The 25,385-nt window shown below is 38.4% G+C and overlaps 2 protein-coding genes and 1 long non-coding RNA gene across 3 annotated transcripts; 2 read left to right on the top strand and 1 right to left on the bottom strand.

Moving 5' to 3' along the window:
• Positions 1-3,965: 3,965 nt before the first annotated feature.
• Positions 3,966-4,546, top strand: LOC133284429 (uncharacterized). Its single transcript, XR_009747903.1, has 3 exons — positions 3,966-4,044; positions 4,342-4,418; positions 4,510-4,546. It is a non-coding gene; the product is annotated as an uncharacterized LOC133284429 (long non-coding RNA).
• A 1,392-nt stretch (positions 4,547-5,938) lies between these two features.
• LOC133284433 (uncharacterized) lies at positions 5,939-9,192 on the top strand. The gene is made up of 5 exons (XM_061481441.1): positions 5,939-5,959; positions 7,835-8,122; positions 8,213-8,351; positions 8,523-8,585; positions 8,663-9,192. Exons 1-5 carry the CDS (start codon positions 5,939-5,941, stop codon positions 9,190-9,192), a joined length of 1,041 nt encoding a protein of 346 aa, XP_061337425.1.
• Positions 9,193-9,648: 456 nt separating this feature from the next.
• Positions 9,649-17,967, bottom strand: LOC133284432 (cysteine-rich receptor-like protein kinase 2). Its single transcript, XM_061481440.1, has 8 exons — positions 17,582-17,967; positions 11,793-12,187; positions 11,424-11,546; positions 11,062-11,189; positions 10,667-10,880; positions 10,333-10,564; positions 10,040-10,193; positions 9,649-9,960 (listed from the first exon to the last, which is right to left on the bottom strand). The coding sequence occupies exons 1-8, from the start codon at positions 17,965-17,967 to the stop codon at positions 9,649-9,651; spliced, it is 1,944 nt and encodes a 647-aa protein (XP_061337424.1).
• Between the last annotated feature and the right edge of the window lie 7,418 nt (positions 17,968-25,385).

The following is a 25,385-nucleotide window of genomic DNA, read 5'->3' as shown; positions in this document are numbered from 1 at the left end:
AGCCCTTTGACTTGTTCAAAAAACCCGATACTCAGAAGAAGTTTGTTGATAGAAGGACCTCCTCCCAAGTGCAAGGGATTGGTCTCTGTTGTTCAACCTATGCTAGAGTCTCAGACGGTTGGTAGAGTATATACCATGGACCGTCAGCAATCGGAGAAGGCTCCGAATCTAGTGAAAGGTACAATTTACATTGATAATATGGATGTTGAAGTGTTGTTTGATTCAGGAGCTACACACTCCTGTATGTCTGATTTTATGGCCGTTGGGCTAAATTTGCAAATGTATGACATTCGCCCTCCAATGAAAGTGGTTACTGCTACTGGAGAGGAGTGTTATACATCCGTGTTGTGTAAAGATGTTGAGTTCAAATATGAAGGCCGAGATTACGTGCTGGATTTTATTTGTTTACCTATGATCAGCCTTCAAGTTATCTTGGGTATGGACTGGTTGTCAAAGAACTGTGCTATGATAGACTGCTGCGGTAAAAGGATTGTGCTTGATGCTGATGATTCTGCTACTAGTTCTTCCCCATATCTATCTGTGTTGCAGGTTAGAAAGGCTTTGAGGGCCGGGGCATTGGGATATGTCTTTGTGGGGGGTTTAGTAGGCGGAAGTCATGAGGAGATTGGCACTATTTCCGTGGTGAGGGAGTTTGTGGATGTGTTTCCAGATGAAATTCCACAACTTCCGCCTCATAGAGAGATTGAGTTCACGATTGATCTGTTGCCTGGTGTGGGGCCTATCTCTCTGGCTCCGTATAGGATGTCACCACCGGAATTAGCCGAGTTAAAGAAACATATTGAAGAGCTTTCGGCTAAGCAGTTTATCCGGCCAAGTGTGTCCCCGTGGGGAGCACCAGTCATATTTGTTAAGAAGAAGGACGGTAGCATGAGATTGTGCACTGATTACCGTCAGTTGAATAAGGTTACCATTAAGAACAAGTATCCTCTCCCTCGCATAGATGATTTGCTTGATCAGTTGAGGGGTGCTTGTGTCTTCTCAAAGATTGATTTGAGGTCGGGTTATCATCAAATCCGAATTAGGCAGGAAGATATTCCGAAGACTGCCTTCCGATCTAGATATGGACATTATGAGTATCAAGTAATTCCATTTGGACTCACTAATGCTCCTGCGGTGTTTATGGATTACATGAATCGCATATTTAAGCCGTTTCTGGATCAATTCGTGATTGTGTTTATTGATGATATCCTGATATATTCCAAGAGTAAGGAAGAGCATGAAGGTCACTTGAGAACTGTGTTGCAAATTCTCAGAGAGAAACAGTTATATGCAAAGCCTTCTAAATGTGAATTTTGGCTTTCTCAAGTGCAATTTCTGGGTCACGTTATCTCTGCTGAGGGAGTAGCGGTTGATCCTAGCAAGATAGAGGCAGTTGTTGATTGGGAGAGACCCAAGACAGTAACAGAAATAAGAAGTTTTCTGGGTTTGGCTGGTTATTGCCGGAGATTCATTAAAGAATTTTCAGCCATGGTGTTGCCATTGACCCGTTTGACCCGGAAAGATACTCCATTTGTTTGGACACAAGAATGTGAAGAATGCTTTCAGAGCCTTAAGGAGAAACTAACGACCGCTCCGGTGTTAGTACTTCCCGACCCGGAGGGTGAATTTGAGCTATACAGCGATGCTTCCAAGAAGGGATTGGGATGTGTACTGATGCAAGATAGGCGAGTGGTAGCTTATGCATCGAGGCAATTGAAACCGCATGAAGAAAATTATCCAACCCATGACCTTGAGCTTGCTGCAATTGTTTTTGGGTTGAAACACTGGAGGCATTTCTTGTATGGAATGCAATTTGCAATATTCAGCGATCACAAGAGTTTGAAATACTTGTTTGATCAAAAGGAGCTGAATATGAGACAACGACGGTGGACCGAGTTCCTAAAAGACTATGATTTTGAATTGAAATATCATCCTGGCAAGGCTAATGTTGTAGCTGATGCACTGAGCCGTAAATCTGTGAGCATATCAAGCATGATGATTAGAGATTATGATGTGATAGAGAGGTTCAGAGATATTCAATTATCTAAAATCTTTCCATGTAAAATTTGTGGCTTTGAAATCACGAGCATTGAGAATGAACTGATGACCAGAATCAAAGAAGCCCAGCTGCAAAATGAAAGTGCTAGACGACTAAAAGGTCAGAGTGGTGTATCCTGCAATGATGAGGGTATACTATTATATCAGGGTCGTGTAGTTGTACCTAGGCAGTTGGCGGAAGAAGTGATGACAGAGGCTCATAAGGGTCATTTTACAGTTCATCCGGGAGCTACAAAGATGTATCAGGACCTAAAGATGAATTTCTGGTGGCCTGGTATGAAGAAAGATATTGCCGAATTTGTCTCTAAGTGTCTTATTTGTCAGAAGGTAAAGATTGAGCATCAAAAGCCTTCTGGTATGTTACAACCTCTAGATGTTCCTGAATGGAAATGGGAGAGTATCTCCATGGATTTCGTAGTGGGATTGCCGCGAACACAGGCTAGTTATGATTCTATATGGGTGATTGTGGACAGATTGACAAAATCCGCACACTTTTTGCCAGTTCGGGTAGATTTCTCTGCGGAGAGATTGGCTAGGCTCTATGTGAAGGAGATTGTGAGGCTTCATGGGGTGCCTGAGAGCATTGTTAGTGATCGGGACCCGAAGTTCACTTCTCGCTTCTGGGGAGCATTGCAGGAGGCTCTTGGCACTCAGTTGAGACTGAGCACTGCTTATCACCCACAGACGGATGGTCAGACTGAGAGGACCATTCAGACGTTGGAGGATATGCTGAGGGCTTGCACCCTGGAGCAGGGTACTGCATGGGATCGATATCTCCCACTGGTTGAGTTTTCATATAATAATAGTTTCCATGCTAGTCTGGGTATGGCTCCCTACGAGGCCTTGTATGGTCGCAGGTGTAGGACACCTACTTGTTGGTCAGAGGTTGGAGACACAGAGCGGTTTGGATTGGATTTTGTTCAGGAGACTACTGAGCAGATCAAAATGATTAGGGATCGTCTGAAAAAGGCTCAGGACCGTCAGAAAAGTTACTATGATCTCAAGCATCGACCTCTAGAGTTTGAGGAGGGAGATCATGTGTTCCTGAAGCTGTCACCGGTTACGGGTGTGGGACGAGCCCTTGGAGTGAGGAAGCTGAGTCCGAGATTTATTGGACCCTACCAGATTCTTCGTAGGGTGGGACCGGTTGCCTACCAGCTTGCCTTACCTCCGCAATTGGCAAATTTGCATGATGTGTTTCATGTTTCTCAGCTGAGGAAATATGTAGCTGATCCTTCTCATGTGGTTCAACCTGATAATGTTGAAATCCGGGAGAATTTGAAGACTCCTATTGGACCACTGAAGATACTTGAAAGAGATGAGAAGAAGCTGAGAAATAAATCTATTCCTATGGTGAAAGTCCAATGGGAAGGAAGGACGCCTGAAGAGTAATTAATTAAACATGTTTTACTGGGTGAAATTAAGTATGAGGCTTAATAAAATGAATCTGAGTCACTTTGGAGTTAAAAAGTGTACTCAGTGAAAATTAAGGGGTATAAATGGGTACTGTCAAAAGTACCCAAAATATAAAAATAAAAATAGTAATATTCCTAGATTAATATTCCAGACTTTTGGGTAAAGTTTGGTAATTATTGGAGTTGAATAGATAGACGAACCAATACCCGCTTAAAGTCACTTAACCTATGTTAAGTGACTAAAAGCCAAATGAGCCCCATTTCCCACCCCCATTTCGTCGAGAAACAGAAAAGAAGGAGAAGAGAAGAGAGGGAGAAGAGAGGGAAGAAGAAAAGGGAAAGAGAGAGAGAGAGAGATCAAACCTTGATGGTTTTGGATGATTCAAAAGCCTAAATCGCTTAGAATCTCGCCCTCTTTCATAATCCTAGCTTTGTTTTGAGTGGGGAGCATTGTGGAGAGAGATATTACCCCTCAAAAATTCGACCATTTGAGTGATTTTGGGGTTTTGGGAAGTTCAACCTCCATGGGAGCTTGAGGAACACTCCTTGCTTGGTTGTGTGACCATTGGTGGTAAGATTCTAACCCTTGAACCTCATGATTCCTTGAAATTTGCATGAGTTAGGGTTTGTGAATAGTAAATTGGGATTTTTATGAAATGTAGTTGAATTAGCTATGTTCTAGGAAGAATGGAGTTTAGAGCATGTTGGGAAAAATGCTAGGAACGACATTTAATCGGTGGAAATGAGCCTAGATAGTCATTTGATAATTGTTCATAATATTGGAAAATTCATGCTTGGATTGGTTAGTATTCTAGCATGTTGAACAATTAGTAAGTTGAATGATTGATTGAATCCTTATGATGTCTAGGATTGAGACATTTGGACCAACCGTGAGTGATCAACCATTGGAGCAAGCTATGGAGCTTGAATAGCTCATTGGAATTGGTAAGCTCATACTTGAGTTGTGTTTTGAATTGATGGTTGATTGTGAAATACTCTTGGATGCAATGTGTTGATTGCATTACACCATGTGTAGGTGTTGGTTTTGGAGTAGAGTATTGTTGACATTGGTGAAGAACAAAGGTTGACTGAAGCATTGAGGTAAGCCTTCGGACCTTGGGTGTAATTCCCTTGACTGTTCTACCAAGCCCTGAAAGGGTGGAGGTTGTGATTGTGTATATAAATGCAATAAAATAGTGTAATGCTTTGTTATACGTATGTGTATGCATTTGGTGTGGCATAGGATGGTGTTTCCCTATGTTGGTATGTGGCATGACGATGCGTAAATCATACTTGGTAGTTAGCTGGCCAGTAGGACTATTTGCATCTGAGTTTCCTTAGGACAGCTTGAGAGCTCGAGGGATTTCTCCTGGAGATGTATTGCACTTTGCATAGATATGTATTTACTGCATTATTATTGTTATTGCTATTACACTGATATGGAACTGTGGGGTGGAGAGATGCTCCAAGGACCCCTGGTTTACTGGATATATTCGTATATCTCACCCCGTGTTGTGGGGACCCCCTTTCAGGTAAGGATGCTGCAGGAGCCTCTGGTGGCAAGTGGCCATATCTGGATTATGCATGAGATGTAGCATTCCTTTTGAGTTTATGCATGCCTTTTGTAGTTGACATGTATAGGAGTTTATTTTTAAAGCCCTTGGTCATTTGTATGTCTTGATTCATTGGATGAACTTAGCCTATGCTCATGCCTTTGGTTACACCTTTGTTGATGGGAGCCAAGGGAATGATCATAGTGTTTTGAAAGCTAAGTTCTATGATTTGTAAAGGATATTTAATGTAAATGATGTCTACTTGGAATTCAATATATGCATGCTTGTTATGTATTGAGTTGTTGAATTGGTTGGGCTGAAAATCAATTAGGTACCCCCTTTGTTTAAACTGGTAAACGATGAGAAAACAAAGGTCATGCTGCCCAAATTCTAGCTAAATCTCATGAGGAGAGGTCGGATGAGTGCTAGGATTTAGTTTTGGGGCATGGACATTTGGGGTTTGTAATGGGGATGCATTTTCCCCTAGGCTTGGACTTGAGAAATGTGGGAATTGGAATCCCCTGGCAGCGCGCTTAAGCGCCCAGGAGCGCGCCCAAGCGCCCTGCTGCCCCTGCGAGTGCCAATGCATTCTGCCTCCTCGCGCTGGAGCGCCCAAGTGGGGGCTTAAGCGCCCAGGATTGCGCGCTGGAGCGCCCTGGCGTGCGCTTAAGCGCCCGTTGCTGCAGAAAGTTGGGTGGCTTACTGCCCCCTCGTGTTTTAGCGCCCAGGGTGGGGCTTAAGCGCCCAGGGTTGCGCGCTTGAGCGCCCTGGTCCGCGCTTAAGCGCCCTTCGCCACTGAAGGAGGAGATGCTTCTGTCTCTGCGCGCTAAAACGTCCCCGTGGGAGCTTGAGCGCCCAGGCTAGCGCGCCTGAGCGCCCTGTTGCGCGCTTAAGCGCCCACCCACACTGGAAATGCTGATGCTTACTGCCTCCGTGCGCTTAAGCGCCCAGATGGAGGCTTTAGCGCCCGATAGCGCGCGCTTGAGCGCCCGGTAGCGCGCTGAAGCGCGCTGGGCCTGTGACCAACACTCTCTTGTGTTGCTTCAAATGGTCCTAACTTGGGCTACAGTGCTCCGATTTGAGCACGGTTTGAAGCCACGGGTAGCTAATGAAGAAACCTACAATATAGTAGAAGTATTGAACTAAACAAGAAGTAAATTAATGGTTTAAAAATGGGAAATGAACATGATGTTAAGCTTAATTTATCTGTTTCCGCAAGGTAATATGGTTATGATCACGAAATTGGGTATTATAAGTTCGGTACGTTTTAAAATGAAAAATTTATCCGGATCTTAATGGAACCCATGTGATTGTAACTGCGCTTAATATCATAATGCGATGTTAACAAACCGGTTCTAGAACGGGGTGTTACACTCCCCCTCAACCGAGTACCCGAAGCGCAAAGTACTCGACCCGCCTCCTAGCCAATCACTAGGCTAGCTCGAGCCCAATCCGGCTCTGATACCACTGTTGGGAAATTCGTTCCCTCAAACTCCAATGTCAAGCGAGTCCAGGGGAAGCCCGTGGCGGGGAACCACCACCAATGAGCTAAGGCTACACCAACCGTAGCAAGTGGATCTGACACCATGTCTCAACCCAAAACCTTAAGGCATTGGGTTCATGGGTCCTTTCACTTATATACTCTTCACTTAGCTAATTACCAACCAATGTGGGACTCATCACACTTGAATATCTCAACACAAACACGGCTTGCCTCTGAGTTTGAAGTCAAAGACCTTGGGAAACTGAGATATTTCCTAGGGATAGAAGTAGCTCATTCAAGGAAAGGAATTTTTATCAGTCAAAGGACATATGTTCTTGATCTTCTCAAAGAAGCAGGAAAGCTCGAGTGTAAACCCTCTAATACTCCTATTGAGCAGAACCACAAGATAGGCTATGAAGAAGAGAGTCCTCTAGTTGATAAAGGACAATATCAACGGCTAGTTGGGAAATTGATATATCTGGCTCGTACTAGACCAGACCTAGCTTATGTTGTTAGTGTTGTCAGTCAGTTTATGTACGATCCAAAGGAGAAACACATGCAGGCAGTAGAGAGAATTCTTCAGTATCTTAAAGCTACTCCTGGTAAAGGCTTGTTATTCCGACGTGATGGCAATCTCTCTTTAGAAGTTTACACTGATGCTGATTATGCTGGATCCGTGACTGACCGTCGATCTACCACTGGTTATTGCATGTTTCTCTGTGGTAACTTAGTGACATGGAGAAGTAAGAAACAAGATGTGGTCGCCAGATCAAGTGCAGAAGCTGAATTTCGAGCTATGGCTCAAGGCATTTGTGTGTACTTGATGATCTCAAAATAAAATATGAGGGACCTATAAATCTGCTATGTGATAATAAGTCCGCTATTTGTATAGCTCATAATCCAGTTCAACATGATCAGACTAAATATATTGATGTTGACCGTCATTTCATCAAAGAGAAACTTGATAGTGAGCTGATTACCACTCCATACATTCCCACTGGGCGTCAATTGGCTGCTCTACTAACAAAGGGACTTCCTTCAAACAGATTTCAAGAACTTACTAGCAAGCTGAGAATAATAAATATCTATTCCTCAGCTTGAGGGGGAGTGTTGTAAATATTGGTTATTTAATTATTATTATTTGTTGTATTGGGCCAAGCCCATTAGGTCAAGTATTAGGATTTTTCATTTTCTATAAATAGAGACCTCTTTGTACAGATTATTTACACAATTCAATAATATTTCAAATATCCTTTTGTTTCAAGTTACTTCCATATACTTCTTAGAAATATATTGCAACTTATTTTCATTTCTATGTTCTATAGTTTCTCAAAGAAACAGAGGATCAAGCCATTCAAAAGGATTCTACATCCGATAAAACTGTAACAACAACTCTGTCCACTGATTCTGAAACAAGGAACACATCACTAGGACCATTACTTGCTCCTCTAGAGAAGGCATTGCCTTGTTATGCTTATTATCTTTTTCAATGGAAGTATGCTCCACACTTAAATATAAATTTTGATTTTCTGCAGTGTATTAAGAAAACTGTTGAAGAAGGAACTACATCAGTGAATGTCAAGACAATAACATCGTCAACTCATTCAAAATCAGTTAGTAAATGTTAAGGCTTAAACAATAATTCTTTTCTTCTTGTCCTTCCTTCGGGGATGATAATATCGTTTGTTTATTTGAATGTGTAGGAAGATGATAATGGCCAAATAGCCACACCTTCTTTTTCAGGTGTCACTGCAGAGCCTCCTACCACCAAAGATGTTGATGTCAGAGACTCCCAGGAAACTTCTGAGTTAGAGATTGCCCTTACTAAGACTCATGCTCTTGGTAAAAACTCTCGCATCTTCTTTTTTCCTTTTGTTAAGTCGTCGCACTTTTGATTTTGAACTCTTTTCTGTCCCGTATTTTGTTTAGTTTCTTTAAATGATGATGCTTCAATGAAAGTAGGCTCAATTATTGAGGAACATATTTCTAATCCTGATGAAGTTGGAGTTTCAGAATCTAAGCACTCTCCTAGCTTCTTTTCTATTGAATCCCAATCTCCTTCAGTGCCATTTAAAGGTTATTTTCTCCCATTCTATTTACTTTCTATTTATTCGTGCACAAGATGTTTAAATTACTCTTTCCTTCAATTACAGGGAACTCTTCTCAAATCAAGGAGGATTTAAATTTTGCTTCTCTTGTCACATGGGAACTTGAACAACTAGTCTCCAACAAGCATTTGGATCATGACAACCTGTCACTGTTGACTGATTTTCTTGTGAAGCATCCTTCTGTTCGTTTAAATGACAAAGCACTTAGCAATTGGTTGAAGGGTTGTGCCTACAACCGCCTGAGTCATCTACTGAGATTCCTCCAAACCCATAGTCCTAATGATGTGTTAGGGTCAAACCGCTCTGAGTTCATGGAGTTATTACAAGACGTGCGCAGATTTGGTTTTGATAAGGATTGGTTGAATGGTGTTGAAAGACGTGCCTTGTTTCCTGGTTTACAAATCTCACAAGATGCACTGCAAAAAGTATTGGACTCAAAACGCAATTTAATTCAACATGTGGAGGATCTCAAGCTTCAATTAGCATCTTTTGACTCTGTTTTGGAGAGTATCATTCAACAAGAGGCACAAGTTTTAGAAGCTGGGGCTGATTTGAGTTTCCCTATTGGATATTAGACTTTGTTTTTTCTTATGTTTCTTCATTGTTACCTTTTCTATTAGAACTTTGTTCTCTAAATATTTCTTTGGGCTCCGTTTTTAAGGTGAACTGAACTGAAATTGGGTAGTGATAATGTCTTGTTAGATGATGGATAATATGTTGTTATATATCAAATTTACTGATGACAGAGCTTTAAAATGTTCTTCAGCCGTAATACTAATTTGCATGGAAAGGGTATTTGCATTTCTTTCGTTTGGCTTCTATTTCTGTTTTAATGAAACTTCCTGTAAAATATACTATAAGCTATAGAATATCATCTTATAACCACACATATAACAACACAAGGAAAATTGCGCGTACACTTGCATGATTTTGAACGAGGATTGATGAACAGTTGTAGTATTGAAGAGAGATCCTCATCTGTTTTATTCTGTTACTTTTTTTTTGGCTCATGTCCCTTTACTGCATTGTAATCATCTGGCTGATAGAATAGAAGTGGAGGCAGTAGCATTGGATGAAGAAGCAGTTGAGGTAGATTTGTCTTCCCTAGACTTTAGATTCGTTTCAACAAACACAGGCATAGTTGGTTGAAGATGCCCTATCAAGCTCTTGCTTTTGAGTAGAACTACTACTTCAGACATTGTTGGCCTTGTTGCTGCTGATGCCTGAGTGCACAGCAATGCAATCTCTATGACTTTCTTCACATCTTCTGCATCATAGTCATTAGGGTCTAAGGCCTTGTCCACCAAATCCAAGTGCATTCCTCTCTCATACAGTTTCCATGTCTGTTAAGTGAAGATCAAAGGTCAAATGGTAAAATATAATGAGAAAACACACAATACCTAGTCATGAGAAATTGCTTACTCTTTGAAGAAGGTATTCATGACCATCATCATCAACCTTCACTTCAGTACTCTTTTGACCACTTATGATTTCTAGGACTACAATACCATAGCTGTAGGTATCAGCCTTTTCTGATAATTGACCATGGATTGCATACTCAGGTGCTGTGTATCCCCTGACAAGTGCATATGTATTCCATAGTTAATAAAAGAAAACCTATACATAGCATGGGAAGAACTTCTCAATTTGTCTCTTTTATTACATCTAATGCATTTCGTCAACAAATTTAAATGAGTGCATTTGTTTTTTCTTACAATGTTCCTGCAAATCTTGTGCTAAGATGAGAACGATCCCCTGGTAGAAGCCGTGCCAAACCAAAATCAGCTATTTTGGGTTGAAGATCATCATCCAAGAGGATATTGCCAGTCTTTATATCTCTATGTATGATAGAAACATGGAATTCCTCATGTAGATAGGCAAGTCCCCTTGCTGTGCCTAAAATAATATCAAAGCGTTGTTTCCAATTGAGGGAGCCTTTTTGGTTACCTGTTTCCCAAGTGTATATACTTAAGATTGGTGAAAACAAGAGGAAAAAAAAGAGAATAAAGATTCTAAAGAATGATTTTATTGGAGGTTAACATGAGTTACCAAATAAGAATCTGTCAAGGCTGCTATTTGCCATGTATTCATAAACAAGGATTCTCTCTTGGCCTTTAATGCAACAACCAAGGAGTCTAACAAGATTTCTGTGATGAACATTACTTATAAGCTTTACTTCACTTTCAAAATCATCCTCCATCTTGCTGGATTTTCCCAAAAGTAATTTCTTGACTGCAACAACTTTTCCATTTTTTAGAGTACCCTGTTCAATAGGATGATGATTGAAATTTTTTTAGTATGAGAGTGATTTTTCTTTGTTTTTGTAGCTGTAGCATATGACTATATCTTTCTTATCTCTAGGAGACAACAAAAAACCTCACAGAATCATTATTGGTTTTGAACATTGCTCTCCATTGAGATATTGAAGAAAAACATAAGTTTACCTTGTATACATCCCCAAAGCCTCCTTCTCCTAGTTTATTTTCATCACTGAAATTTTTTGTTGCAGCTTTCAAATCGTTATACTTGTAGTTAACTGGACCTTTCAACTCGGTTGCTCCCAATATGTCACCTGCTAAGGAACACATGAGTTTGAATTTCCTAATAAATCAAGTAAAAGACAGGGATATGATGTGACTTTGGATTAGCTTACTTTGTGTTCAAAATAGTTTATCATTATTAAAAACTTATGGAGAGAGTTTTAGAAAGAGAAAAAAAAAAAAAAATTGTTCTTCACAAAATGATCAAAACCAAACATGAAGAAAACAAAAAATAAAAATAAATAAAGAAATGATAATTTACTTACCTCTAGGAAGCCTCTTGGGTTTTTTGGATCGTTGCCATGCAAATAATGCAATAAGAAGGATCACAACTAGACCTGCCCCTCCAATAACACCACCTATAATGGCCCATTTCTTGCTTGAACCTCCTACAATACATGAAAGAAGTTGACATTAGTTACACATTGATTCATACAAAATCATTAATGAAGAGGAATTTTTCTAGAGGAAGGTTATATTTACCAACTTTTTGTTTACAAATTCTTTCAAACTACACTATGTTTTACAAGTAAGATACTCTTGAGAGAAGTCTTACCGGTAAGACATAGTGTAGTTTGTAAATTTGTATAAAAAAAAGTTTGTCAATATAACCCTCCTCATTTTTTTAATCATACCTTGTTTTAAATAGGGTGTGATATCAATGGTTTGGTTATCAGCAAAGAAGGGTGTCTCTGAGTATCTCATAAAACAGCCAGCATCATATGCTCTTCCATCACTATTGGGAAGACAAGTTTGCAAGTTGTTGTATCCAACTTTCATGCAATCCAAACAACTAGTTTCTGTGGCAGTTTCAACACATTGTGCAATGGCATAAATTGAACCACCTGCAGACACTTGCGTCTTAGTAGCTGCAAAAAAGCCTTTAATTCTTGGTGTTGCTATTTGGAGATCCATTAGCACTTGTTGTCCAGCTGCTCTAAAAGCAGGTGCTTCCTTTGCAGTGTTGTTCCCACATAATACACCATTCCCAGGTTCAGTGGTCTGATCATAGAACCTCTCGCTCTCATACCTCATCGCATAGAATCAAACATCAAAGTCAAATAAAAATTGACTAAAGCTTAATAGTAGCTTGAGATAGAAATATCATGAAAGAGCAAGCAAGCAATAGTTTACGTTAATTTTTGAGTATTATAAAGCTGTCACCTACATGGATATTGTTGCGATAAATTTAAATGTCCGTTTTTTATTTAATGGGTTTAGAAGTTTTGTTTTTTTAGGAATGAATGATGGTTAAGAGTTAGCCGTTTTTTAGAATATTAATGAGTCAGTTATGTCAGTTATAAAGTAATGAGGATGTTATGCATAGAGTTATGTTGGTCAGTTTTATAGCTTATAAATAGCCTTTGATAGTTTGTATGAAATGAAGATCAAGAAAAAAAAAAAGAGAAAAAGAGAAGAGCAAGAAAGCAAGAATAGAAAAGAAAAGTTTTTTTGTAGATACACACAAGTGTGGTTGTCTCTTGCATCTGTGTGGATATTCAATTCTAACAGATATGACTATATGTGCCAAACTATATAATAATGATGAAATTAATGAGATTTCAAATATGATTAATTCCTTTTATTAATTAAAATCATGCTTATTGCACCTTCACCTCGAGTTTCTTTGAGTCCGTTTGCTTGGGCTTATCAAAAAAGTAACTTTTATTTCTTCTTATAATAGTCTAACTTAATTAATTAGTAAATCTAGTGTAATTAATTAATTAAGCATGTTTTACTGGGTAAAATTAAGTATAATGCTTAATTAAATGAATCTGAGTCACTTTGGAGTTAAAAAGTGTACTCAGTGAAAATTAAGAGGTATAAATGGGTACTGGTGAAAGTGCCCAAAATATAAAAATAAAAGTAGTAATATTCCTAGAATAATATTCCAGACTTTTGGGTAAAGTTTGGTAATTATTGGAGTTGAATAGATAGACGAACCAATACCCGCTTAAAGCCACTTAATCTATGTTAAGTGACTAAAAGCCAAAATGAGCCCCAAACCCCCCCCCCCACTTTCCCGTCGACAGAAACAGAGAAGAAAGGAAGAAGAAGGAGAAGGAGAAGAAAGGGAGAGAGAAGAAGAGAGAGGAGGGAGGAAACCTTGATGGTTTTGAGTGATTCAAAAGCCTAAATCGCTTAGAATCTCGCCCTCTTTCATAATCCTAGCTTAGTTCTTAGTGAGGAGCTTCGTGGAGAGAGATTTTGGCTCTCAAAAATTCGGCCCTTTGGTGAAAATTGGGGTTTTGAGTGCTTCAACCTCCATGGGAGCTTGAGGAACACTCCTTGCTTGGTTGTGTGACCATTGGTGGTAAGATTCTAACCCTTGAACCTCATGATTCCTTGAAAATTGCATGAGTTAGGGTTTATGAATAGTGTTTTAGGGATTTTGATGAAATGTTGTTAAATTAGCTATGTTCTAGGAAGAATGGAGCTTAGAGCATGTTGTGAAAAATGCTAGGAGCGACATTTAATCGGTGATAATGAGCTTAGATAGCTAAATGCTTATATTTGGAAAATTGCAAGAATATGACACTTGGTTATGAGTTTTCTTGCATTGTTGAACCATTGTTTGGTTGGTCATTGATTGTATCCTTGTGTTGTCTAGGATTGAGGCAATTGGATCAACCTTAATTGACCAACCTTTGGAGCAAGCAATGGAGATGGATTAGTCCTTGGAATAGGTAAGCTCTTGCTAAGTTGGGATGTAGAGTTGTTGTGGTATTAATGAGTATATATGAATATTCATTGTATAGTATGATTGATGTTATGGCACCTTGGTATAGGTGTGTTACTTGTAAGTTATTGTTGAAACCAAAGTTGATTGGTTACTGGACCGTTGGTGGTGAACAAAGGTTGAACGGAAGCTTTGAGGTAAGCCTTCGGACCTTGGGTGTAATTCCCTTGATTGTTCCACCAAGCCCTGAAAGGGTAGTGGTGATTATAGTGTATATAAATGCAATAAAATAGTGTAATGCTTTGTTATACGTATGTGTATGCATTTGGTGTGGCATAGGATGGTGTTTCCCTATGTTGGTATGTGGCATGACGATGCGTAAATCATACTTGGTAGTTAGCTGGCCAGTAGGACTATTTGCATCTGAGTTTCCTTAGGACAGCTTGAGAGCTCGAGGGACTTCTCCTGGAGATGTATTGCACTTTGCATAGATATGTATTTACTGCATTATTATTGTTATTGCTATTACACTGATATGGAACTGTGGGGTGGAGAGATGCTCCAAGGACCCCTGGTTTACTGGATATATTCGTATATCTCACCCCGTGTTGTGGGGACCCCCTTTCAGGTAAGGATGCTGCATGAGCCTCTGGTGGCAAGTGGCCATATCTGGATTATGCATGAAATGTGGCATTTCTTTTGAGATTATACATGTTGTTTTGTAGCTCACATGTATAGAATTGTAATGAATAGGCAATGCTAGATTTATTATTTGTATATTGGAATGAACTTAGCCTATGCTCATGCCTTTGGTCATCTCTTTTGTTGATGGGAGCCAAGGGAATGATCATAGTGTTTTGTAAGCTAAGTTCCACGAGTTGTAAAGGATATGTAATGTAAATGATGCCTACTTGAAATTCAATATATGCATGCTTGTTATGTATTGAGTTATTGAATTGGTTGGGCTGAGAATCAATTAGGTACCTTTTGTTTAAATTGGGAAACGATGAGAAAACAAAGGTTATGCTGCCCAAATTCTAGCTAGACCTCATGAGGAGAGGTCGGATGAGTGCTAGGATTTAGTTTTGGGGCATGGACAATTGGAGTTTGGAATGGGGATGCATTTTCCCTTAGACTTGGACTTGAAGAAAGTGGGAATTGGAATTCCCTGGCAGCGCGCTTAAGCGCCCAGGAGCGCGCTCAAGCGCCCTGCTGCCCCTGTGAGTGCCAATGCATTCGGCCTCCTCGCGCTGGAGCGCCCAGGATTGCACGCTGGAGCGCCCTCGGCTGCGCTTAAGCGCCCTTCGCTGCGGAAAGATGGGATGCTTACTGTCCCCTCGAGTTTTAGCGCCCAGAGTGGGGCTTAAGCGCCCAGGGTTGCGCGCTTGGGCGCCCTGGTCCGCGCTTAAGCGCCCTTAGCCACTGAAGGAGGAGATGCTTCTGTCTCTGCGCGCTAAAACGTCCCAATGGGAGCTTAAGCGCCCAGGATAGCGCGCTTGAGCGCCCTGATGCGCGCTTAAGCGCCCATTCACACTGAAATACCTGATGCTTCCTGCCTCCGTGCGCTTAAGCGCCCAGGTGGAGGCTTTAGCGCTCGATAACGCGCGCTTGAGCGCCCGGTAGCGCGCTGAAGCGCGTGGGGCCTGTGACCAACACTCTCTTGTGTTGCTTCAAATTGTCCTAACTTGAGCTACAGTGCTCCGATTTGAGCGCGGTTTGAAGCCACGGGTAGCTAATGAAGAGATCTACAATATAGTAGAAGTTGTGAAATAAATAGGAAGTAAATTAATGGTTTAAAAATGGAATAAGACCATGATGTTAAGCTTAATTTATCTGATTCCGCAAGGTAATACGGTTATGATCACGAAATTGGGTATTATAAATTCGGTATGTTTTAAAATGAAAAGTTTATCCGGATTTTAATTGAACCTATGTGATTGTAACTGCGCTTAATATCATAATGCGATGTTAACAAACCGGTTCTAGAACGGGGTGTTACACTTCTTTATTTTAGAAGTGTTTTTTATAAAAGTTAAAGCTATTTATATTTTTATAAAAATATTTGGCTTTTGACTTTTGCTTTTCTTAGAAGTTAAAATTTTGAGCTTATGCAGAAAGAAAATTTTTGGCTTTTTTTGTGACTTCTGCTTTTTTTAAAAGCAGACATCCAAACGAACAAAAAACGAGAAGTGCTTTTTTTCTTGAAAAAAAGTAACTTTTGAAAGAAAAAAAAAAGCTCATCCAAACGTGCTAGATTCTATCTGTTTGTGTTTTTGTATTACATGAATGGATAATTGATTTAGAATACTTATATTTAATTATAAAATTCTCTAAAAGTTATATATGTATATAAATTTAAATATTAGAAGTATTAACAAAATTATAAGATTAAGTGTAAAATGTGCGAACATGATTTCTATTTGATTGCTAGATGGCATAAGCATTTCATGTCTTCCAAGATGCCAATTGTTGGATCAAAATCCACTGTTTTTTTATGTATGATTTATTAACTTTATTTTGTAGTTTTTTTTTTTTATCTTGTACGTGTTCACAAACATGAGATGATCCCCAGCCTTTAATACCCATTATCACTTTATTTCATTTTTAATAAATTCTTCACAAGTTTTTTTAATGATCAAGTTAATATTTGATTTTCCATTATTTATTTGAAAAAAAGTAATACAATAGTTAAACTAAAATCTTATTCACATTTCACCAAAAAAAAAATCTTATTCACAAAAAATAATGACCGCTAATTTAATTTTTCTTATGATTTTGTGCTAAAATCATATAGAATTTTTTTTTCCATTTTCTATCATTTCCGTACGAAACAGTAACCAATTAATTTTTTTTTCTGCTCAATATTTAAACGAAAAAAAGTTTCATTTTACAAATGAGCTTTAAGTGACATTAAACCCTGACTTATCAGAGTCAACTTAAACAGTTGAAACTCTGCAAATATTCAAAACTCACCTGAAAGAAATAATATATATATATATATATATATATATATATATATATAAGCAAACATTGGATATTATTATTAATATTTTAATTAATACATCTACATTAATTTTTCGTGATTATTTAAATAATTAACTTGTTAGAAGTCAGCTAATTCTATAAGAACTGGAAATCAAATAATCAGACCAAATTAAACTTCCACAAGTGGAAATTGCAGCAGCACCAATTAAGGAAAAAAAAAATCCACCAATAGTAAATATCCACCAAAAATATAAAATAATTCTTTATATTCCACTGCATTATAAAGTTGCAAATCCATTATTATAAATAAATAAAGACATCATATCTGAACAAAAAATATTAGATATATGGGTTCTTCCGTTCATATCATCCTCACTTATTCCACTTTTAATCAATATGAAAATTCACTACGTACTCATATTTGGATTCTCAACCAATCGTAATAAATAAGATAATTAAATTAAAAATTATTATATACATAAGGACTAAACTAAAAAAAAATCATTGAAAATAAGTAGGGGGGTTAGCTTATATATACGTATATCGGTTCCTTTTTTCTTATGTTGCTATAAATAATTTCTTTTGCAGCAATCGATTAAAATTATGTATTTTTGAGAATAATAATTATAACCCTAAAGTTGTTTTTTCTTTTTTTCTCTTCATAAATTATCTGCCGACATGAAAAAAGAGAATAGATAATTATAATTGATTGATGCAAAAATATAAGAAATATATTTCCCTACATATATATATATATACCTGAGGAAGCATCCGTCGTAGATGACTCTTGCTCCATTGGCAGCAGAGCAATTGCGGATTTGGGTAGTGGCGTTGGTGAAGCAACCAAGACAATCATTTTTGGAGAGGTAATTTCTGCATTGAAACATAGCATAAACAAGCATATCTCCCCTTGCTTCTTGTGCTGTTGCAAAGTGCTTGCTTTGATTGCTAATCTGTCCTCTAATTTCTGAAAACGTTTCATTCAGACTCACATAGAAGCTTCTCAAGCTTGATGCGTTGTATGTGCTGCACCCAGTGTTTACTAAACGTGTTTGTGGGTCAGCAACTGCACCATGATTACTAGTACTCCACCATGTCCACCACCATACAAAGGCTAGGACTAGTAACTTAAGTTGTTGCACCATTCTTTTAGCTTTTGTCCTAGATAGTGTATTAAATTGAGGAACATGGACTTAGCTTATAGTTATGATGCGTATATATATATATTGTCACTGAGAGGAACGAAAATGGAAGAGTCCAAGAGATAGGACAGTGTTTTTTATTTTATAGAGTACTTAATATAATAGAGGGTTTGAATTTTCATGGAGAATTTATGATGACGTGGACGTGGTATGGTGGAGCAAAAATGACTTTGAGAAACGTAGTCAACACGTACAAATTGCTAAGAAAAATTTGGCGTTTACTTTTCACATTGTGTAGAATTACCCACCTATCTCATAATGACATTGACAATTTATTATAAACAGTTTATTCCACTTCCAAACTCCACGATGGTGTATCTAAGATATTTGTACTTTAAGAAAAAAAATACACATTGTGATAAATAATAATATTTACATGAACTTGTCTCTAAAGTATGTAAATAAAAATATATTTATCCTTAAATGCTAATGGACTAGAATCATGATGCATTTTAATTTAAATTAATAGTAAGTTCTCTTTACACAAATCAAGTGATAAAAAAGTTGAAAGACACTACAATGAATAAGGTATGCAAGTCTATAATTTATTATTGGTGTGTGCAAATTTTTTTGGTGTGTGCGCGCGTAAAATTTGTTGTTTGCGTGAGTGAACAAGTCTATAATTTATTTTTTATTACGTGAGTGGACAAGTCTATAATTTTTTTTTATTATGTGAGCTAATTGATCCTTTTGCCCTTATTTTTTTTAAATTGCTATTTTTTCCATCTTCGAAATTTATATATCAATTTGTCCTTACTTGATCGCATTGACTGATATTTACTCGAGTAACTTCACCAGTTACTCAAGTAAAATGACTTGCTCGAATAACCAAGGCCAATTACTCGAGTAAAATAAAGGAAATGTGCAACTCAAAAACTCAAATTTGGATCCATAAATAATTTTTATTCAAATCAAGATCTAATATCTTGTACATGTATTCAAAGCAATTGAATACAGTCTCCATTGAATTCTTTAAACCCTAAAATAATATAAGTTTCGAAAGGGCATAACTTTTGGATCGATTGTTCGAATTGGTTTTTTTTTATTTCGTGTAAATTTTTGAGATCTATGCGATAACAAATACCATGAAGGGATTTGGTAAAAAAAAATGCATCTTTCATGAGTTTTGGGAATGACAAAGTAAATGAGCATAAATATTTAGTATAGGGTATGAAGTGTTTGAATGGAAATTGTCTTCAATTATTTTGAACCCTTGAATTGAATGAGGATTGCTTTCAATTGTAAAGGACCCACAAACATACATCCCAAGTCCATTTATATTTATACAAAACATTAGAAATTGGTTTGAATTAAAAATATTCATGGATCCAAATTTGAGTTACCCACTTATTTGAATTATTCGATTAACTGACCTAGTTACTCATGTAACTCATGGTCAACGTGGTGAAATAAGAACATACAGCTACATAGTTTTAATAAAAGGTTAAAATTAATACATAGTTTTAAAAGGGGCAAAGTGGTTAGTTTTTTTTAAATATAGGGACAAAATAATCAATCACCCTATTATGTGTCGGTGATAGTGTTGGGAACTCGGTTCCCTCAAGTTCGGCTAAGCAGCCTTTTCGCGGAAGTCAGTTAGCAAGATTCTGGATCTCGGATCTCGATAATATTACCTCGGCCTGAACTTTCCCAGGTCGGGCAGCGCAGCGGAAAAACAAAAACAAACACAAATAGGAGAGAGAGAGAGAGAGAGAAGGAGAACACAAACAGTTTTAACGTGGGAAAACTTTCTCCAATGAAGAAGTAAAAACCCAAAGGACCTGTCTAGATCAAACGTCCACTATGAAAATAATGGATACAAAGAATCAAAATTCACCTAAGTGGTGGTTAACTCAACCTCTCCAACAATGGTGATAATCAAACTACTCTAAAGATGTTTCACTCAAACTCTCTCTAGAGATCTCTCAAATACAAAGCTTAAAGCTTTGCTCACAAATTTCTCAAATAATTTTTCTCTCAAATCTTTTCTCTGACCTAGCCTCCACCCACAACTAATGAATATATAGAGGAGGTGGAATCTAGGGTTTAAGTTTTAGGGTTTTTATGAAACCCCTCAATGGGCTTGAGCTTAGCATTGAAGGAGGAAGCCCAACAAATCTCCCCCTCTCCTACTTCAATGCATCAGCTTCAACATCAACCCGGCTCCTTCACAGCAGTCTTCAAATTTCCTAGTCGGAACCGGCTTTGTCATCATATCGGACCAATTTTGGTCAGTGTTCACTTTGACGAGTTCGAGCTCTCCACCTTCCACCACATCCCGGATCCAGTGATACCTCACATCAATGTGCTTAGTGCGGGAGTGATAGGTCGAATTCTTTGCAAGATGGATTGCGCTTTGATTGTCACAACCCAGCTCGTACTTGTCTTAATCATGGTCGAGTTCCATGAGGAACTTCTTCATCCATAGCATCTCTTTGCTTGCCTCAGTAGTAACAATGTACTCAGCCTCAGTTATCGATAGTGCAACACACTTCTGAAGTCTTGATTGCCAAGAGATAGCTCATCCGGCAAATCTCATCATGTATCCCGTCGTCGACTTCCTCGAGTCGAAATCTCGCCCTAAATCAGAATCCGAGTAGCCTTGCAACTCGGTTTCGCCTTCTCCAAATCGGAGACATAAGTTGGTCGTACCTCGGAGGTACTTGAAAATTCACTTCACTGCTTCCCAGTGCTCTTTGCCGGGGTTTGACAAATATCGGCTTACCATTCCAACAGCATACATCAAGTCGGGTCTAGTGCAAACCATTGCGTACATCAAGCTTCCGACGGCGGATTGGTACGGGAACTTCAGCATCTAGTCTTTGTCTTTATCAGATCTCGGACATTACTTCTGGTTCAGCTTTATGTGTCCGGCTAGACGGTGCTCACTGTTTTGGCTTTGTCCATGCTAAATCTCTTCAAAAACTTCTCAATATACTTCTCTTGACTTAGCCACAGTAGCTTCTTTTGTCTATCACGGATAATCTTGATTCCGAGAATCTGCTTTGCAGGGAAGAGGTCCTTCATTGCGAAGGACGAGCTCAACGCTTTTTTCAGAGCGGCTATCCTCAATTTGTCTTTCCCTACAATAAGCATGTCGTCAACATATAACAACAAAATCAAAAAATCTCCGGCCTCATACCTCTTCACAAATACACAGTGGTCGACATTTGTCTTCTCAAACTTGTGATCAGTCATAAATGAATCAAACTTTTTATACCACTGTCGAGGTGCTTGCTTCAAGTCATAGAGGCTCTTCTTCAACCGACATACCAAGTCTTCTTGGTCTGGAGCTCGGAACCCCTCAGGTTGCTCCATATATATATATATATATATATATATATATATATATATATATATATATATATCTCTTCTTCGAAATCAAATGTCGTATTCACGTCCATTTGTTCTACCTCGAGGACCATCGAAGCCGCCATAGCTAACACGGTTCGGACCGAGGTCATTTTCACCACAGGAGAAAAAATCTTCTCAAAATCTACTCCTTTCTTCTGATTGCAGCATTTCACTACAATCCGGGCTTTGTATCTCGGCTTTTGTCCGTTCTCTTCATTCTTAATCTTGTGGACCCATTTATTTTTCAAAGCTCGTCTTCCTTCAGGAAACTCGGTCAGCTCATAAGTCTAATTCTCATGCAGAGACTTCTTCTCGTCTTGCATTGCCTTTTCCCGTTCTTCTTTCTCTAAGCTCGTCACAACCTCATCATAACTCTGAGGCTCACCGTCTTCAGCAACTACGATGTATTCATCATATGAGTATCTTGTAGAAGGTCTTCTTTCTTGAATTGGATATCTCGGCTGTTCTTCAGCTTGAGAACCTAGTTCATCATTCTCATCCTGAATCTCATCATCAACTCGGACCTCATCATCAGCTTGTTGTTGGTCATCAAATTCTTCATTCTCTTGATTTTTTCCCCCTGCTTCAGATTGGACAAGAGGAACGAGTTCTTCACGTCTAACAGTAACCCGGACTTTGGGTTTCGAGATGTCATGAATAGTTTCGTTCTGATGAAAGATCACATCTCGACTTCTCACTACCTTCTTATTGATTGGATCCCAAAGTCGAAACCCGAACTCACATCTCGGCGAACCAAGATAAATGAATTCTTTAGTCTTCGCATCAAGTTTTGCCCTTTCATCTTTAGGGATATGCACGAAAGCTCGGCATCCAATCACCTTCAGTTGATTATAGGCCACTTTTTGACCTGTCCAGACTTCTTCTGGAATTTCTCTTTCAAGTGGCCGTGATGATGAGAGGTTGATCAAGTCAACAACAGTTCTGATGGCCTCTCCCCAGAATGATTTCGGCAATCCGGCATTGGATAGCATACTTCGGATCTTCTCTTCAATAGTCCGGTTCATCCTCTCGGCAAGTCCATTCCACTGTGGAGTCTTGGGGAGCGTCTTCTCAAGTCGGATTCTGGCCGCTCTACAATATGCATCAAAAGGGCCGCAATACTCACAACCTTTGTCAGATCGGACCACCTTCAATTTCTTGCCAGTCTCTCTTTCAACCATAGCATGAAACTCTTTAAAAGATTGGAGTACCTGATTTTTAGACTTCAACAAATAAACCCATACTTTGCGGGAGTGGTCATCAATGAATGAAACAAAGTACTGAGCTCCTCCAAGAGATCTCTCCGACATGGAGAAAACATCAGTATGGACGAGGTCAATAATATACCTGTGTCGTCTAGGTTGATCCGGTCTCACAAAAGAAACCCGGTGCTTCTTTCCAGCTAGGCAGTGCATGCAACTCTCCAACGCTTGACTTTTCAACCCAGTCAGTAATCCTTTATTGTTCAGAATTTGGAGCCCTTTCATGCTCATGTGGCCGAGGCGCTTGTGTCATAGCTCCAAGATAGATCCATCTCGGACAGAATTGGCTTCTCCGCCATTGATCTTTCCTTGCATCACGTACAAGGAGCCTTCCTTCTTACCTCGGGCAACAACCAAGTTTTCCTTGGCCAGTTTCCATCTAAGACTACCGAAGTAGTTCACTAACCCGACATCGTCAAGTTTGCTTACCGAGATTAAGTTCACTCCCGGGAGAACACTAATCACATTATCTTCTCCCGGGAGAACATAGTGCAATTTGCATAAATTTGTAAAAAAAGTTTTTAAAGGGGTCCCTCCCCAATATTATTTTAGGTAAATTATGATATTTTGTTTAAAATATACAAACCACGCTGATTTCCCAAAAATTTGCGTAAAAAATAACATTTGAATATTACATTTCAAATCATTGAATAGATTTTTCTTAATAGGTAATGAATTTCTTCAAAAATGGGCACATATAAAAACAAACATCTGAATCTTAAATTCCAAACCATTGAATATTATTTTTTTAATAGTCAAAATAAAAACCTCAGCTATATCAACAAGTAGCAACTGATTCTCACAACTAGATATTAGCATGCATGAATAATACTTTAAAGTTTTATTAAGATTCCAAAAAAGCACTAAAAGTAGAAGGAAGAGCTCAACTTATGAGAGATGAAGAAGAAATGAAAAGCTTATAGAAATAATATAAAATAAAAAAAATAATGTGAGAGGGGCTAACCATAAGAGTACCAGATTGGATACCTGCGTATGGCCACAAGGAATGAGTGGTCAATTCTTCAGTGGAATATGATAAATGTTGAGATTTATAAACTCCACGTTAGTTGTAAAGAACTTTGAGATACATCACCCCAAAAGCTAGCTCAAAGGGTGGGAGTGCCTAAGGCCTTATAAACTCTATATTAGTTACACATCTAACCAATGTGGGACTATATATCTCAACACGCCCCCTCACGCAAGAGCCCTACCACCCCAAAAGCTAGCTCAAAGGGTGGGAGTGCCCAAGGTCTTATAAACTCCATATTAGTTGCACATCTAACCAATGTTGGACTATATATCTCAACACGCCCCCTCACGCAAGAGCCCTTTGGACTAGAAGCGTGGAATTGCACAGGCCCAAATTTTGGTTTACCTTTTGTGCTTTTTTTATATTTTAATTTCACTTTAAAGTGGAAGGCGGTGAGGGCTCAAGCTCTGATACCATATAAAGACTCTTGGATACACCACTCCAAAAACTAGCTTAAAGGATGAGAGTACCCAAGGTCTTATAAATTCCACATTAGTTACACATCTAACCAATATGAAACTATATATCTCAACAAATAAATGTCTATCAAACTCTTTATATGCAAGGATTTAGGTCGTATAAAAATTGAATTTGTATTCAAATGTCTGATCAGATAATTAGTTGAACAGTCTAAGCCTCACATCATCCAATGAAGCAAAAGCTGCCTCGTGGATGATCTCTATCTTTAACTTTGTAATCTTCCTATAGTGAAGGGCACATGTCAATGTCATACCTAATTTTTTTTTTTTTTTGGTTATGTCATCATCATCAAATTCGTGGACCATCAGAAGATTCTATAGAAAAAAGTTTCTGCAGTTCATTAAATAACTAATGGAGTAGTCCTTCATTCATTATCAAGATATCAACAAATAATCCTTAGGATGTGTTTGGTTGAGGTTTTCTTTTGGAATATATGGGAAAGTGTGGGTGGATATCCCAAAGTACCATATTTGGTATAAGTTTATAAAAAAAAAGTCTAAGAAAGAATTTTGCATAAGAAACCAAATACTAGTTGATTTTGTGCTCAAACTTACTGTTTAAAAATCTCATTTAAGGTGTGGTATTTGGGAAAACTGGGGAAATAAAAAACTGAACGTGAAAATTGTGACCAAAGTGACCTTGCATGTGTGTAAACTGAGTGACCCATTCTCATCTACAGATCTGGAGATATGGTTGCCCACCGCCAGAAGCTTGGGGTTGTGGCGGGGGAGGACGGTGGTGGAAGTTGCGAAAATACAGAAGATAAAAAAAACCAGGTTGTAAGGAGACACCTATCACGTAATCATGAATTTGTTTATGTCAGTGTATTCCGCAAGAGAGTAGATTTCATCTTCATTATCCAATTGATTCATCAATACTTCTCGTTTTCCACCATTTTTGGTGGTTAAGAAAATCTTTCTCTGAGAAAGGGTTTCACAGAGATAAAGACAGAAGTATGGTTGTGGAACATTGGCTTGTTGGAGGAGAGATGTCATAGCAAGCTATTGAGATTCAAAAAGTAAAAAAGGTTACTTTCGTAATTTTATATCACTTTCCTATCAATACTCGATAATATTTCGTCCAATCAAATAACTTTTTTTCAATTTTATCAGCAAACTTACTTTCTCACAATTTCCCTAATAATTATATTTATCTAGTAAAAAAAAAAAATTCCTCTACCAAATACCTCCTTAATTCAATTAAATACACACCACCACCCAATCACCATTTGGTAT

The sequence above is a fragment of the Gastrolobium bilobum genome, unplaced genomic scaffold (assembly GCF_033153095.1).
Source record: "Gastrolobium bilobum isolate Gb01-03AN ecotype WA unplaced genomic scaffold, APGP_CSIRO_Gbil_v1 utg64618, whole genome shotgun sequence".
Classification (NCBI taxonomy): Eukaryota; Viridiplantae; Streptophyta; class Magnoliopsida; order Fabales; family Fabaceae; genus Gastrolobium; species Gastrolobium bilobum.
This window is presented reverse-complemented; position numbering and strand designations above follow the sequence as displayed.